Source organism: Drosophila serrata, unplaced genomic scaffold (assembly GCF_035046125.1).
Source record: "Drosophila serrata isolate PLE 108 unplaced genomic scaffold, ASM3504612v1 contig_45, whole genome shotgun sequence".
Taxonomy (NCBI): domain Eukaryota; kingdom Metazoa; phylum Arthropoda; class Insecta; order Diptera; family Drosophilidae; genus Drosophila; species Drosophila serrata.
In genome coordinates this window covers 169,702-181,988 of record NW_028256943.1, presented here as the reverse complement: position 1 = coordinate 181,988, position 12,287 = coordinate 169,702, and the positions used below count along the sequence as shown (strand labels likewise).

Genomic DNA, 12,287 nt, shown 5'->3' with positions numbered 1-12,287 from the left:
ATATCGATAGCGCTGCCACATGTGCCAGAGAGCGTGCTTTTTAAACAAACATCCGATTCAAAATAGATGGCGCTCTTTCTGAGAAAAAATTATACAAAAATTAATACTTTTTAGTTATTCAAAAAAAATTTAAATAAATTCCGAAAATGATTAATGCCTTTTTTGTTTATTTTTCAACATTTTTATAGCTTTTGTATATAGTATAATAATATAATATATTTGGTTATATTATCCATAAAGTTGAGTAAAGTCGGAGTATCCCCGACAATAGAATACCCAAATGGCCTTTCCTTTTTTTTTTTAATTTGAATATTATACATCCCTATAAGGACAGCACCAATATTTTTATGTGATCTTTTGAAACGCCTACAAACACACGGACAGAGACGTATAATGTCTATATGGGCTCGCCTGATTAATGCTGATTAATAATATGGATATAGTATATAGCTACAGATCTATGACTTTATGCTGGACCATGAGAACTCCTTTTTATACATCCCGTAAGCCAGCCAATACAAGAGATTGAAGAAAGCAAAGGACATGGGGAAGGCTATGCGAGCAACGCGGTCGATTAGGGAGACACTATTCACATAACTGGCGCCGCGTCCTTGGCCACTCTTCTCCGCTGCCGCGTCCCGTTCCCTCTGTTTCCGGAAGTTGTCATCGCTTTTGAGGCAAAGCCAAATCTGTCGCATGCGTGATACCACCGGCGGCTCCGTCTGGGTGGTGCGCTCCATCGTGGAGGCATGTGACGATGTCTTTGGATATATGTATGCTGATGGGTCCTGTCAAGGATATACTGGATAACGAGCAACAATTAAGGCATTGTCTCTATCATGTTCACTCACATTAAACAAGGGACCAATGAGAGCGGCACGCTTACGAAAACCCCCAGTGGCCATGGTATCCTCTAATCCAAGGCCATCATGCTGGCCACAAGAACAGATCTCATTTCTCGAATTAATGGACTCACTGGCCACCTCATCGTTTTCATAATTATCCGTAGCATCACTTCCATCATCCTCTTCAGCCGATGCCGCCTGGTCCACTTCCACCTCAGCCACATATTCCGGCGATGGATTGTTGGCTGCACAAATATCCTCCCATTGTTCCTCCAACTTGGGTATCTCGCCACTGCCCAGCTTGGTGAAGTAATGGACACCGGCAAACTCCAGCAGGGTGGCAATGCAATACAAAAAGCTCATCAATAGAAACCAATCAAGGGCCGTGGCATATTTGACCTTTGGCAGATCGGTTCGCGAGTCCAAGCTGATTGTGGATAGAGTGAGTACGGCGGTTACGCAGAGACCCACTCGGTCGCTGGTGGCTTCGCGATGTATCCAAAATGAGACCCAGGAGAGGACCACTATCAGTATGCATGGCACATAGACCTAAATGAGACATAAGATAATAGTAAGCAGAGCGTGCAGAGCTATCGTTTGGGCCTTCCGAGAACAGCTTCCGGATAGGTCTCTCTCTCTCTCTGTCTCTCTGTCCAAGCCTTGCCTGCAGTGTACAGACAGAGATTTCATTTAAGCTGTACTCTATTAGATCATTGGAGAAGAGAACGAAGAGAGTCCATCTCCTCTCTCTTTAATGTCTTAGTCTTGTGAGAGTACCTGCAAGTATATACCATATAGAGTTAAGGGTTAGCCCCATAATCACCTGTATAAGAAAGTATCCAGTGTGTCTTTTAAGATTAAAGGCAACATGCAAGACCGAAAAGTCACCCTCGCGACGCCTTGATGTAAAATTGCGATACATCATGCTAATAAGATCAAATTGATTTAGGGTCATTCCTGGGACAAAGGACACAGCATCATCTTGGTTCTTCCACTCGTAGACTAACTGCTGGTTAGTATAACCGTCTAAATTTTAGATACTTCATAAAATGATGAACTCTATATGCGAAAGGTAAATACTTACAACTACCGATTACCAGAGGGCAGGATTGCCTGTCCATGGGAAAGTTCTTCAGTTCCATGGGACAAGTGGCCTTAATGGTCAACCGCATGGAATACAGGATTCCTCCATTCTGGTCCAGTCGAAGGAGCTTATTGGGCACCGTTATGGTGTGTATATGCGAATGCTTGCCATTGTAGAAATAGGTGTCTGGTCGCCAGATTTTATCCAGCATCTTAATGCTCAGCGACAGGCTCTTGATGGGTCCCTTAAAGCTCAGCCTTTTGTCCCGCCAATACTGCCGGAAGTAGCAATCCATTGAGTACTCCATATCCAATTCAGAGACAGGTCCCATGCTACGTATAAGTATATTCGTTTGCACCACCGTCGGCATACCCTGGCCATGGGTGGGTAGCTGTGACTGTTCATAGCGTTTGAGTAAATTTTCCAGAATTATGGATATATTCCGACTCAGCATGTCAGCAGAGGCCGTACGGGGAGCTCCTCCTCCTCCGGGAGCTTCTGCTCCAGCTTCTGTTCCCATATTCTCGGCAAAGTAACTAACACTTTTCTGACTGCGATGTCGACTGCTCGTTAGCTGTTGCAAGGACGGTGGCAATACGCGAAAGGACTCGTAAATTCTGCTTGCACTGAACTCACTGGTTATATTTGGCATTTTCGGGAGGATTGAGGTCTGTGTCTGGCCTGAAGGTTCCACAGAACGCACCACCGATGAGTTTAGAGCTGGTATGCCATGGCTAAGGTGGCAGTCCAAAATACACAGGGATATATAACATCTAATAGGGGGAATCGGGAACACAATTGTTTCGTTTTTAAAGCTTTCTATGTTGTTGATTAGGAATAAATATAAAGTCCCTAAGTGCTTCCTTTTATGACTTCAAAAACAACTCAGAACTGAATTACTTAATTTCCTACATATAGACTCTTTTTAAATAAATTTCAAGCCACTAACGGGTTATTTTTTTTAAAGAAGCGGCTAAGAATGTTTTAGTTCAAAACACTTTTCAAAAAAGGCTTTGAGATCTTAAATATTTTAGATTTTGCAAATAATTTTAACCCTCAGCGACTGCTCCCTCTCAGATAGAGGTCTTAAAACTATGGAATGTTCTAAAATAGAATAGAAAAAACCCTATATAGTCTTCCAATTGAAGAATTCTAAAACATATGCATTATGCATTTAATTCCTAATAATAAATAAGCTCGTGTGTAGATTGTACAGTGTAGCCACCGTGACGCACCAAATCAATCGAATGATAATCCACTTTAATTGATTGTCCCCCCGGCACATGCTAAATAAAAAAAGAGGGCCAAGTCTCGTCAGCCTACATTTTCCATTTCCCATTTTCCACTTGACGCCGACGCCGATGCTGATGCTGATGCTTGTGCTTGTGATTTGCCGCATGTGTAAAGCCAGGAGTCAAGCCAAAAATCTGCTTGACTTGCTAAAAAAGTTATATGTACATGGGATGCATCCATAATGAAGAACCCCCCAAAAACTGGTACATCGTTCCACATCTGCCTTTGGCTTTTTAGAAACTAAATAAAAAATTACATAATACCGCGCGGCATTAAGTGTTAAATAATTACGAAATATCCCCACAGCTCCGGCTAGGTGTGTAATTATTTAACAAACAATTATGGTCCTTGACATGAATACCAAGTGAGAGATTTTGAATGGCAAACAATAGAGGTCCAGGGGCGCCTTTTCTATTTTTTGAAAAACAAAAATAATAATAGGAAAACTTACCCGGAAAACAGGCGAAGAATTGATGGCGGAACCATTTCGAATCCTTAGGAAGGCTTGAATTTATTTTCCAGATTATAATATGCGAACACCGTAAGGTCTGACCATCGCTTTCAGTGCTTATGGTTAGCTCTGATGCCAAACTGTGTCCCGCGTTGCATTCAATGCTAACAAGTCGCATAATGCAGCCTCTGTAGCCGCTGGCGTAGCTGGCAGTTGGCATGCGCAAACCATGAATTACCTCCTTTTTAGAAAAATTTAGCAAACCTTTCGCTTCGTTGCACTGAAATCCAGATCCTGTACGTTGTCCATGAACACTGAAGGCTATAAAAAAAAAACAAAAGGGAAGCGCAGGATATTAAAGTATTCACAGCTATTCCATGTCATTCAGGTTAACAATTCCAACGCCCGATTAATGATGTCATTCAGCATTAATAATTGTTGATTAATAATTGATTTATATTTTTATTTTAAGATTACATTTTTCAGAGATAAAAAACATAATAATCTTTGCTCAGATACTCCCTGAAATTTTCAAAGTTACTTGTAGATTATTCCCTGATAAGGAAGCTAGCTGATAGCCTTGCAGAGCTTATCTTATCATAATTTTCAATAATTTTTTCAAAAACTCCAAAACCCACAAAGTGCACTCTGAGCATAAATGCATATGCCGCTTACACTGCCTTATGATTCCCAACCAGTTCTAGCTTCCACAGAGTGGTAACCCTTCTAAGACACTGTGTACAAGCCGTTTAGTGATGACGTGGCCTGGTGAAAAACTGATCCAATTACCTGCTAGTTATGTGTTGATCAATTATTTGTGGGTTTTTGGTTTCATTTATGCATTTGTTTAAATTAAATTCTTAACGAATATCTATTTTGCTAAAACAAAGGTTGATTTTTGAGACCCCTAATAAACTTTGGTGAATTATGAATTGCCTTTTCCTATTATTTACTTGTAAAGAAGAGGTCTATTTTATATATATATATATATATATATATATATATATATATATATATATATATTTTATATAATTATAATATTATATATATAATTTTATATAATTATATATAATTATATATAATTTTATACACACTCACATATGTATATGCATGATAATGATAATTTTGTACATTTTTTTCAAAAACTCCAAAGCCCACAAAGTCCACTCTGAGCATAAATGCATATGCCGCGTTCACTGCCCAATGATTCCCAACCAGTTCTAGCTTCCACAGAGTGGTAACCCCTCTAAGACACTGTATACAAGCCGTTTAGTGATGACGTGGCCTGGTGAAAATGTGATCCAATTACCTGCTAGTTATGTGTTGATCAAATATTTGTGGGTTTTTGGTTTCATTTATGCATTTGCTTAAATTAAATTCTTAACGAATATCTATTTTGCTAAAACAAAGGTTGATTATTGAGACCCCTAATAAACTTTGGTAAATTATTGAGTGTATTTTCTTAATATTCACTTATGACAAAGGGACTCTTTAAACACACTTACACATATACATTAATAACATCATTCCATTATCATAATTTTCTGTAATTTTTTTCAAAATATTTACATTGCGCAATAATTCCCACCCATATAAGCCATTGAAGATCTTGCCAGAGATCGTTAGAAAACATTTCTGATGTCAGCATTAGTTGTGTATAATATATTTCTGGCCTGTTCTATATTTCCATGATTTAAAATACATAAAACGTGTTTAATTAATTAAATAATTCAAGTCAAGCATATTTGATCAAAAATAAGACAATAATAAATAAATTTATTCCTTAGAAACAAATGCATTCGAATGATTGTGAGACTTGCAAACAGTTAACACAACAAAATTGTACAAATTTTGAAATGGAATATGCATTTCTATTTTATTTATTAAAAATAAACAAAATAAAGTACAAATTTTAAAAATAATTATTACCAACCAACACCAATAGATGTCTCTGCCTGCCGAAAGCTTTTAACGGCAAGCACATGCAACATGGCCAACAGGACGGATGCGCAATGCGGGTCAACCCGAAGCTGAAACCGAAGCCGAAACTAAAGCCGAAGTAAAAACCGAAGCTAAAACCAAACACGAAGGCACCCGAAACCAAGTACGAGCAGCTCCTGCATAGGCAGCAGCATCCCTGTGTGCCATCATTCATAAGATAGACACAGCAGTCCGAGGTTGAGCGTAGACCCGAAAATAGTGATATAGACGAGGAAACAAGGTGCGAAGGCGGATCTGGGGGCATGTTTGTCTGAGAACGGGAACGGGAACGAAAGCGGGAAACGGAAACGGGAGCGGGACAAGTGATTTGACTTGACAATGTGTCTCAAGTCTGTGTGCGAGTTCCAATTTCAAAGCACATGAAAAACAAAAAAAAAATGGCCAGCGAAATGACAAAATTAAGTTGCTTGCTCTTTTTTTTTTGATTGACTAAATGTTCGACATGCATTTGTGCCAGAAATCCCCCTTGTCACCGAAAATCGAATCTAGGTCTCCAAGGAAATTCGTTCAATGAGAGACTCAAAAAGAAGAAAAAAAGAACCCTTGGAGAAAGGGTAGAACTCTGTCAGGCAGGGACTCTAAGGACACAACGACTTAAAAGTCACTTGAAGTCACTTTCTGCCACAGCCGCCACTTCTACCACCCCCTACATGGTGTATACACATATAGCAATTATTTTAATTGTGCACTTGCATGCCTGATTCGCAAATATGCTTTTTGGCAGCCCAGCAGCAGCAGCAGCAACCATCACAAGTGCGCAGCACACAGCACAGCATCTGTGTATGGAAGGGAAAAGCAGGCAAGCACGGAAGCACGAAGCACGAGCACGAATCACAAAGGCACGAGCACACACAAATGCCAAGTAAACAAACCAAATTATTTCGTTGTATTGCATAAAATCAATGCAACATTGGGTCGTCTGACCTAAGGATACACAAGTGAGTGGATTGAAAAATTCGTCTACAGTGTATAAGACAAGTCCTAAGTGTATCCTTTGAGAGAAAAGTGTCAAGTTTTGGGAGAAGTCTGGCTTTCTAACACACGAATATAGTGTTTCGGAAATATTGAAATGAAGATTTAAGTGTTATATCCTGTAATTAAAGTCAGATTTGGTATTTCTTATTCAGGAAATTTTTAAGATATCCATTTTTATTTTAATATAAGTATATTTAAACGAACATTTTTATTGGCAAATAAAAGTTTTAAAATCTCATAACTTAGCTAAAAAAGCCTTAATTTTAATTCGGTAAGCTGTTCTGTGCTCGTTTTTATTAGGTTAACAAATCTGCATACTCAATTTAAGAAATAAATCAATTTAAATTTTTTATAATTTTTTTTGATAATTTTATCGATGTAACCCCTTATAAAACTTTGCAAAAATTCTTAAATTTTTTTTTTCTCTCTGAGATGACTAGAACGACTCGGCTGATCGTGCTGATCAAGAATATATATGATTTATAGGGTCGGAAATGATTATTTCACTTAGTTTCGAGACTCTGACTGAAATTAGAATACCCTGCAGGGGTATATCAAATTATATGTTTAAAATATCTTTAGACAAATTCACTGATTCGGTTCTCAGTCATAATTGTCCGCTCAGCTGATCTATATATAATACACATTAATTTTTTATAATTTTTAATTGGAAACAACAGCTGCTGAAGAACATCATCATGACAGAGGAACGATAGCCAATGCCTTCGTTTTGCTGTCGCGATGAGAGGAGAAGGAAAACTGGAAACGCCGGCGCATTCAATGCCAACGAGTTGAGGTTGAGTTCGAACAATGACACAAGCAAAGGTGGCCAATCTGGCTCGTTTCACCTGCCTCGGAGTGAACTATAGTCTGGCGATACTACTGATATTGCTGGGCGCCCAGCCCCAACTAGTTCGGTTTGTGCAAATATCTCTACTTTGGTTTTAAATTAAATCAATTTGGCTAAAATCGAAATTATACTTTCAGATGCAGTCGCAAAGATATGCTTGCTGGCCGCCTGGAAAATGTTACACAGACAATATCAAAGATACTCCAGGGCTACGATATACGTTTAAGGCCCAATTTCGGGGGAGAGCCCCTGCATGTGGGCATGGACCTGACTATAGCCAGCTTTGATGCCATCTCAGAGGTTAACATGGTATGAACAAAAATTATATTGAATATAATCTAAATATATACTATATATATTTTAATTTTATAATCCAGGATTACACAATAACAATGTATTTAAATCAGTATTGGCGGGACGAGCGCCTGGCATTTAATATATTCGGTCAGTACTATGATCATGATGCCGAAGATGATGGTGTAAACGATGTCCTCACATTATCCGGTGATTTTGCTGAAAAGATATGGGTGCCGGATACGTTTTTTGCCAATGACAAGAACAGGTGCAGATACTAGACAATCTCATAATCGAATTGTTATTTCTGAATTAACCACTTTCCCTGTAGTTTCCTGCACGATGTCACTGAGAGAAATAAGTTGGTGCGTCTGGGCGGAGATGGAGCTGTGACATACGGCATGCGGTTTACCACCACTTTGGCCTGCATGATGGATCTGCATTACTATCCATTGGATTCCCAAAACTGTACCGTAGAAATAGAGAGTTGTAAGTGGCTGAAAAGTATGCTACGTTTATTGATTATTAATTCCAAATATTCTCCCACTTAGATGGCTATACGGTGAGCGATGTGGTCATGTACTGGAAACCCACACCTGTTCGGGGCGTGGAGGATGCCGAGCTGCCACAGTTCACCATAATTGGATATGAGACAAACGATCGGAAGGAGCGACTGGCCACTGGTGTCTACCAGAGGCTTTCGCTCTCATTTAAATTGCAGCGAAATATTGGTTACTTTGTGTTCCAAACGTATCTGCCCAGCATACTCATTGTAATGTTATCCTGGGTCTCGTTCTGGATTAACCATGAAGCGACCAGTGCCCGTGTAGCCTTGGGCATCACCACTGTCCTCACCATGACCACGATCAGTACAGGTGTACGGAGTTCACTGCCTCGCATATCATATGTAAAGGCAATCGATATCTACCTGGTCATGTGCTTCGTCTTCGTCTTTGCCGCCCTTCTCGAATACGCTGCTGTCAATTACACCTATTGGGGCAAGCGGGCCAAGAAGAAAATTAAAAAGCTCAAGGACTGTGATCGTCGGAAGATGGGTAAGATGTAGGGATATTACAAGAAAGTCGATATATAACTCGATGATATAAATCCATATTCTGGTATATAAACCAAATCCTTGATTTTACAACTCCCTTTCTTTACAAATTAGGCAAAAGTGAAAGATCCGAAACGTGTTCAACGACAGAAGATATTATCGAGCTGCAGGATGTTCGCATGAGCCCTATACCTTCGTTACGAAAAGGTAACTATAATGCGACCCTCGATTCTATCGGTACCGAAACCATGAATTTAGGCAAGTTTCCGCCTAGTTTTCGTATAACTCGTAACTATGGCACCGGACGCAGCCAGCTCAGGCATCGTACACAAAGGGGTAAGTTTTTATAAAATATATTATTAACTTGAAATTAATAGAGTAATGATATATTATTGCAGGAATATCCACCCGGCCCCGCATGATGCATGCATTAAAAAAGGGTGCCTCTGCCATTAAAGCAACTATACCGAAGATCAAAGATGTCAATATTATTGACAAATACTCACGAATGATATTTCCGATCAGTTTCCTTGCGTTCAACCTGGGCTATTGGTTATTTTATATTCTGGAATGATAGCTATCTATATATAAGTAGTATATATATTTACTCAAGTATTGGACAGATACTGTAGCCTTAAGTCAATGCTTTCAATTATCGGCTTAATATTCCATTTTGTTACAACATACTTTGGTTGATGTATTTACAAGGCTTTTTTTTATTCATATATATACACACACATTTATATATATATCTAAATATATATATCGGAAAGAGTTGTTTATTAAAAAATTGAGCTTTTATAGTCTGAAACAAAAAAAGCAACATTTACACCGAAGAAATTAAAAAAAAAAAACCAAACAAAAAAAATGTATGTATCTAGATCATATCCTTGTGTCCATCCAAAAATTTCAGTCCGTTAAAAACACCTGTATCTCAGGGACTCCAAAAGCTGAATCATCAGCATAAATATTTGTATATATCCTTGTAGGAGATATAATTTATATATGACTTATTTCTAAAGAAGATTTCCTTTGATTGAGAAATTTGTATATATTTCTAATTGATCGTAAGGAGTTTTCCAGAAGTCTCTTTCTGTTATATAGAATAACGATGAATACTTTAAATATATCTTTAAAATTGTTTAAATTTAAATGCAATGAAACACTTAACAGATTTTAAACGAACATATATGATATATATTCCCATTTCCAGATTTACGGGAACCCCTGTATCTTAGAGAATTCCAAATCTTTCTATCTTGGTTACTGAAACCATTTTTCTATAAATTACAAATCTTATTCCATATTAATATATAAATCTTATTCCATATTAATATATATTTTTATAAATTTCTTACTTAAAGGTTTCTTAAAAAGTAACAAAAACAAATCTACAAGGGTATATTTTAGTTTCGGCCACCGAATCTAAGCATTAAATGATGTCAAAATTAGTTTTCTTTGAGTTTTAATTATCAAATATCAATAATATCAATTATCAGATGGACAAACCGGGACTTGGAAACACAAATGTTATCCATATTTAATTTTATACATACACATATATATTATTTGATGTAATATATAACAAATAAACCATTTTTTTATTGTTTCTAATTATTCAGCGTAGAACCTTGACCAAGGTGCCTGCTATAGAGGGACCATTAATAATCCTGTATCAGTTCAATTATAAAATAAACATGTAAACAGAAAATTAAAATGTGAAAATCACAAACAGATTTATTTACGAGAAAGAGTTCTCTTTTGGGAGAGCGGATGATGATGAGCTTGGAGCTAGGAGAGGCGAGGAGGAGGAGGAGGAGATGGTCGATGAATCTGTTGATTGCTTAAAAGACAGTAGCGCTTCCGTTGTACATTGCATCGGCAATACCTACAGTAGCGGTCACGTTAATAGTTTTTTTAAATATTGTATATTATTATCACATACCATTTTTTATCTAATTCCATAATAATGCATTTTTTTATTTACTATTATATTATATATTTTTTATTCTTTGATTCTTATTATAGTAGAGAGAAATTTGTGTACAATTTAATGGCCTTAAAAACATTATTTTAGTGGTTTTAAGTAACTTTTTTATTTCAAAATTATAAAAAAATTTTTCTATGAGTCAAAGCTAAGTAACTAACAAAAAACAAATCTATTTTTTGTTCAAGCTTATGTCTAGATTTAAATTTACCAATAATAAAATAATAATTCTCAACAAAAAAAACAATAGTAAAAATAGGCATAAACTATATAATTAAAATCACTGACATTTAGTTTGGGCTTTTATATTGACCGTCACTGTAAGCCCAAGTTGTGCAGGGTCAGAAGTCTGTCTAGTTTTTCGGGCTATATGTTCCAATGACACGTAATTGTGTGCAAAAAAGAGTCATCGCTTGATAACTGCGTTTTACAAGTCCAAAACAATTTCATGGTAGCGGGGGTGGTCAAAGTGACTGACTTTTAATTAGTTAAATTATATATTTATTGGTTAAATATTATTTCCTACAGGTGCAACTGCATAATAGATCATTACCCAGCCCATTGGCAGGAGCTGCTTTACCGACTGTGCAGTAAACTGCTTGCGAGCAGGAGCAAAATATGTCGTCAGCCTTATTATCTCAATTAATCATATCAAAAAGATACACTTATAAACACAACAAATAATAACATAAAATTATTTATTTTTGTGGTATTTCTATACATATTATACGTTTAAATTAATAACAATGCAGTTCATACTTTAAAGCCTATTTTTGGCGACCCCTTTTGGACTACGCCCTTGTGCCAAAGCAAATTAAACTCAAATTTATTCGAGTCGATTCAGCACATGTTCGAGCAGACCTCATGGTGCATGGGGCAGCAACAGCAACTCCAGTCAAAACAGCGGAAGCTGATTCATGCGCTGTAAACACTCACTCAAATCAGCGCTGGCAACTTGGAAAACTATAAACTGAACGTTTTCAGAATAATAACTTTTAATGAAGCTGCAAAATTTCATGCATTTTTAATATTAATTCAGAGTCTCCATTTTTAAGAATTTCTTAATTATTCTCTTACAAGAAATAGTTTAATTATGAAAAATAAAAATCGTCAGCACTGTCACTCAAGCAGCCACTACCACTCTCTCGCATTTGCGCGCTGCTCTGCTCCCTCTCTCTCTCTCTCTTTGACCATCTCTCTTTTCGCCTACTACTACTCTGTCCTCTCTGTCGCGCACTCCTCTCACTCATTGTCTCGCTCTCGCGTCTGTCTTCCGCCATATACTCACAATTTAGGAGCAGTTTTCTGCTTTTGCACGGTGTTATTGATTCTGCCGCATGTCGATAGTGTTGTCAGTTTTAGCTTTTTGGCTTTTTCTTCTGAAAACCCTTTTGGCTAAGATTAAAGTTCTGCATTTAAAACTATTACAGCTTACGATAAAAATAATACAACT

The 12,287-nt window shown here is 37.3% G+C and overlaps 2 protein-coding genes across 5 annotated transcripts; one reads left to right on the top strand and one right to left on the bottom strand.

Annotated features, from left to right (window-relative positions):
* Positions 1-150: 150 nt before the first annotated feature.
* LOC110181948 (gamma-aminobutyric acid receptor subunit alpha-4) lies at positions 151-3,847 on the bottom strand. The gene is made up of 5 exons (XM_020949888.2): positions 3,674-3,847; positions 1,930-2,702; positions 1,669-1,871; positions 852-1,394; positions 151-788 (listed from the first exon to the last, which is right to left on the bottom strand). The coding sequence occupies exons 1-5, from the start codon at positions 3,706-3,708 to the stop codon at positions 459-461; spliced, it is 1,884 nt and encodes a 627-aa protein (XP_020805547.2). The 5' UTR covers positions 3,709-3,847; the 3' UTR covers positions 151-458.
* Positions 3,848-5,775: 1,928 nt separating this feature from the next.
* Positions 5,776-10,572, top strand: Lcch3 (Ligand-gated chloride channel homolog 3). Of its 4 annotated transcripts, none has more exons than XM_020949682.2 (8): positions 5,776-5,894; positions 7,330-7,566; positions 7,637-7,808; positions 7,877-8,061; positions 8,125-8,282; positions 8,345-8,848; positions 8,962-9,183; positions 9,246-10,572. In XM_020949682.2, exons 2-8 carry the CDS (start codon positions 7,460-7,462, stop codon positions 9,419-9,421), a joined length of 1,524 nt encoding a protein of 507 aa, XP_020805341.1. In that variant the 5' UTR covers positions 5,776-5,894; positions 7,330-7,459; the 3' UTR covers positions 9,422-10,572. The 4 variants fall into 4 exon arrangements, with proteins under 4 accessions (XP_020805341.1, XP_020805342.1, XP_086692448.1 ...); XM_020949683.2 differs by having other exon boundaries at positions 5,823-6,612; XM_086836322.1 differs by lacking the exon at positions 5,776-5,894 and adding an exon at positions 6,624-6,767.
* Positions 10,573-12,287: the final 1,715 nt, after the last annotated feature.

What these genes read in the sequence shown, in the direction of transcription:
- LOC110181948 (XM_020949888.2), bottom strand. Translation starts at nt 3,708, where the DNA reads ATGGTTCCGCCATCAATTCTTCGCCTGTTTTCCGG. An exon ending in CCCTCTGGTAATCGGTAGTT is followed by an intron (nt 1,872 to 1,929) that starts GTAAGTATTTAC and finishes TCTAAAATTTAG; the next exon opens with ACGGTTATACTAACCAGCAG. An exon ending in TCATTGGTCCCTTGTTTAAT is followed by an intron (nt 789 to 851) that starts GTGAGTGAACAT and finishes TATCCTTGACAG; the next exon opens with GACCCATCAGCATACATATA.
- Lcch3 (XM_020949682.2), top strand. Translation starts at nt 7,460, where the DNA reads ATGACACAAGCAAAGGTGGCCAATCTGGCTCGTTTCACCTGCCTCGGA. An exon ending in GCCCAGCCCCAACTAGTTCG is followed by an intron (nt 7,567 to 7,636) that starts GTTTGTGCAAAT and finishes TTATACTTTCAG; the next exon opens with ATGCAGTCGCAAAGATATGC. An exon ending in CAGGCATCGTACACAAAGGG is followed by an intron (nt 9,184 to 9,245) that starts GTAAGTTTTTAT and finishes ATATTATTGCAG; the next exon opens with GAATATCCACCCGGCCCCGC.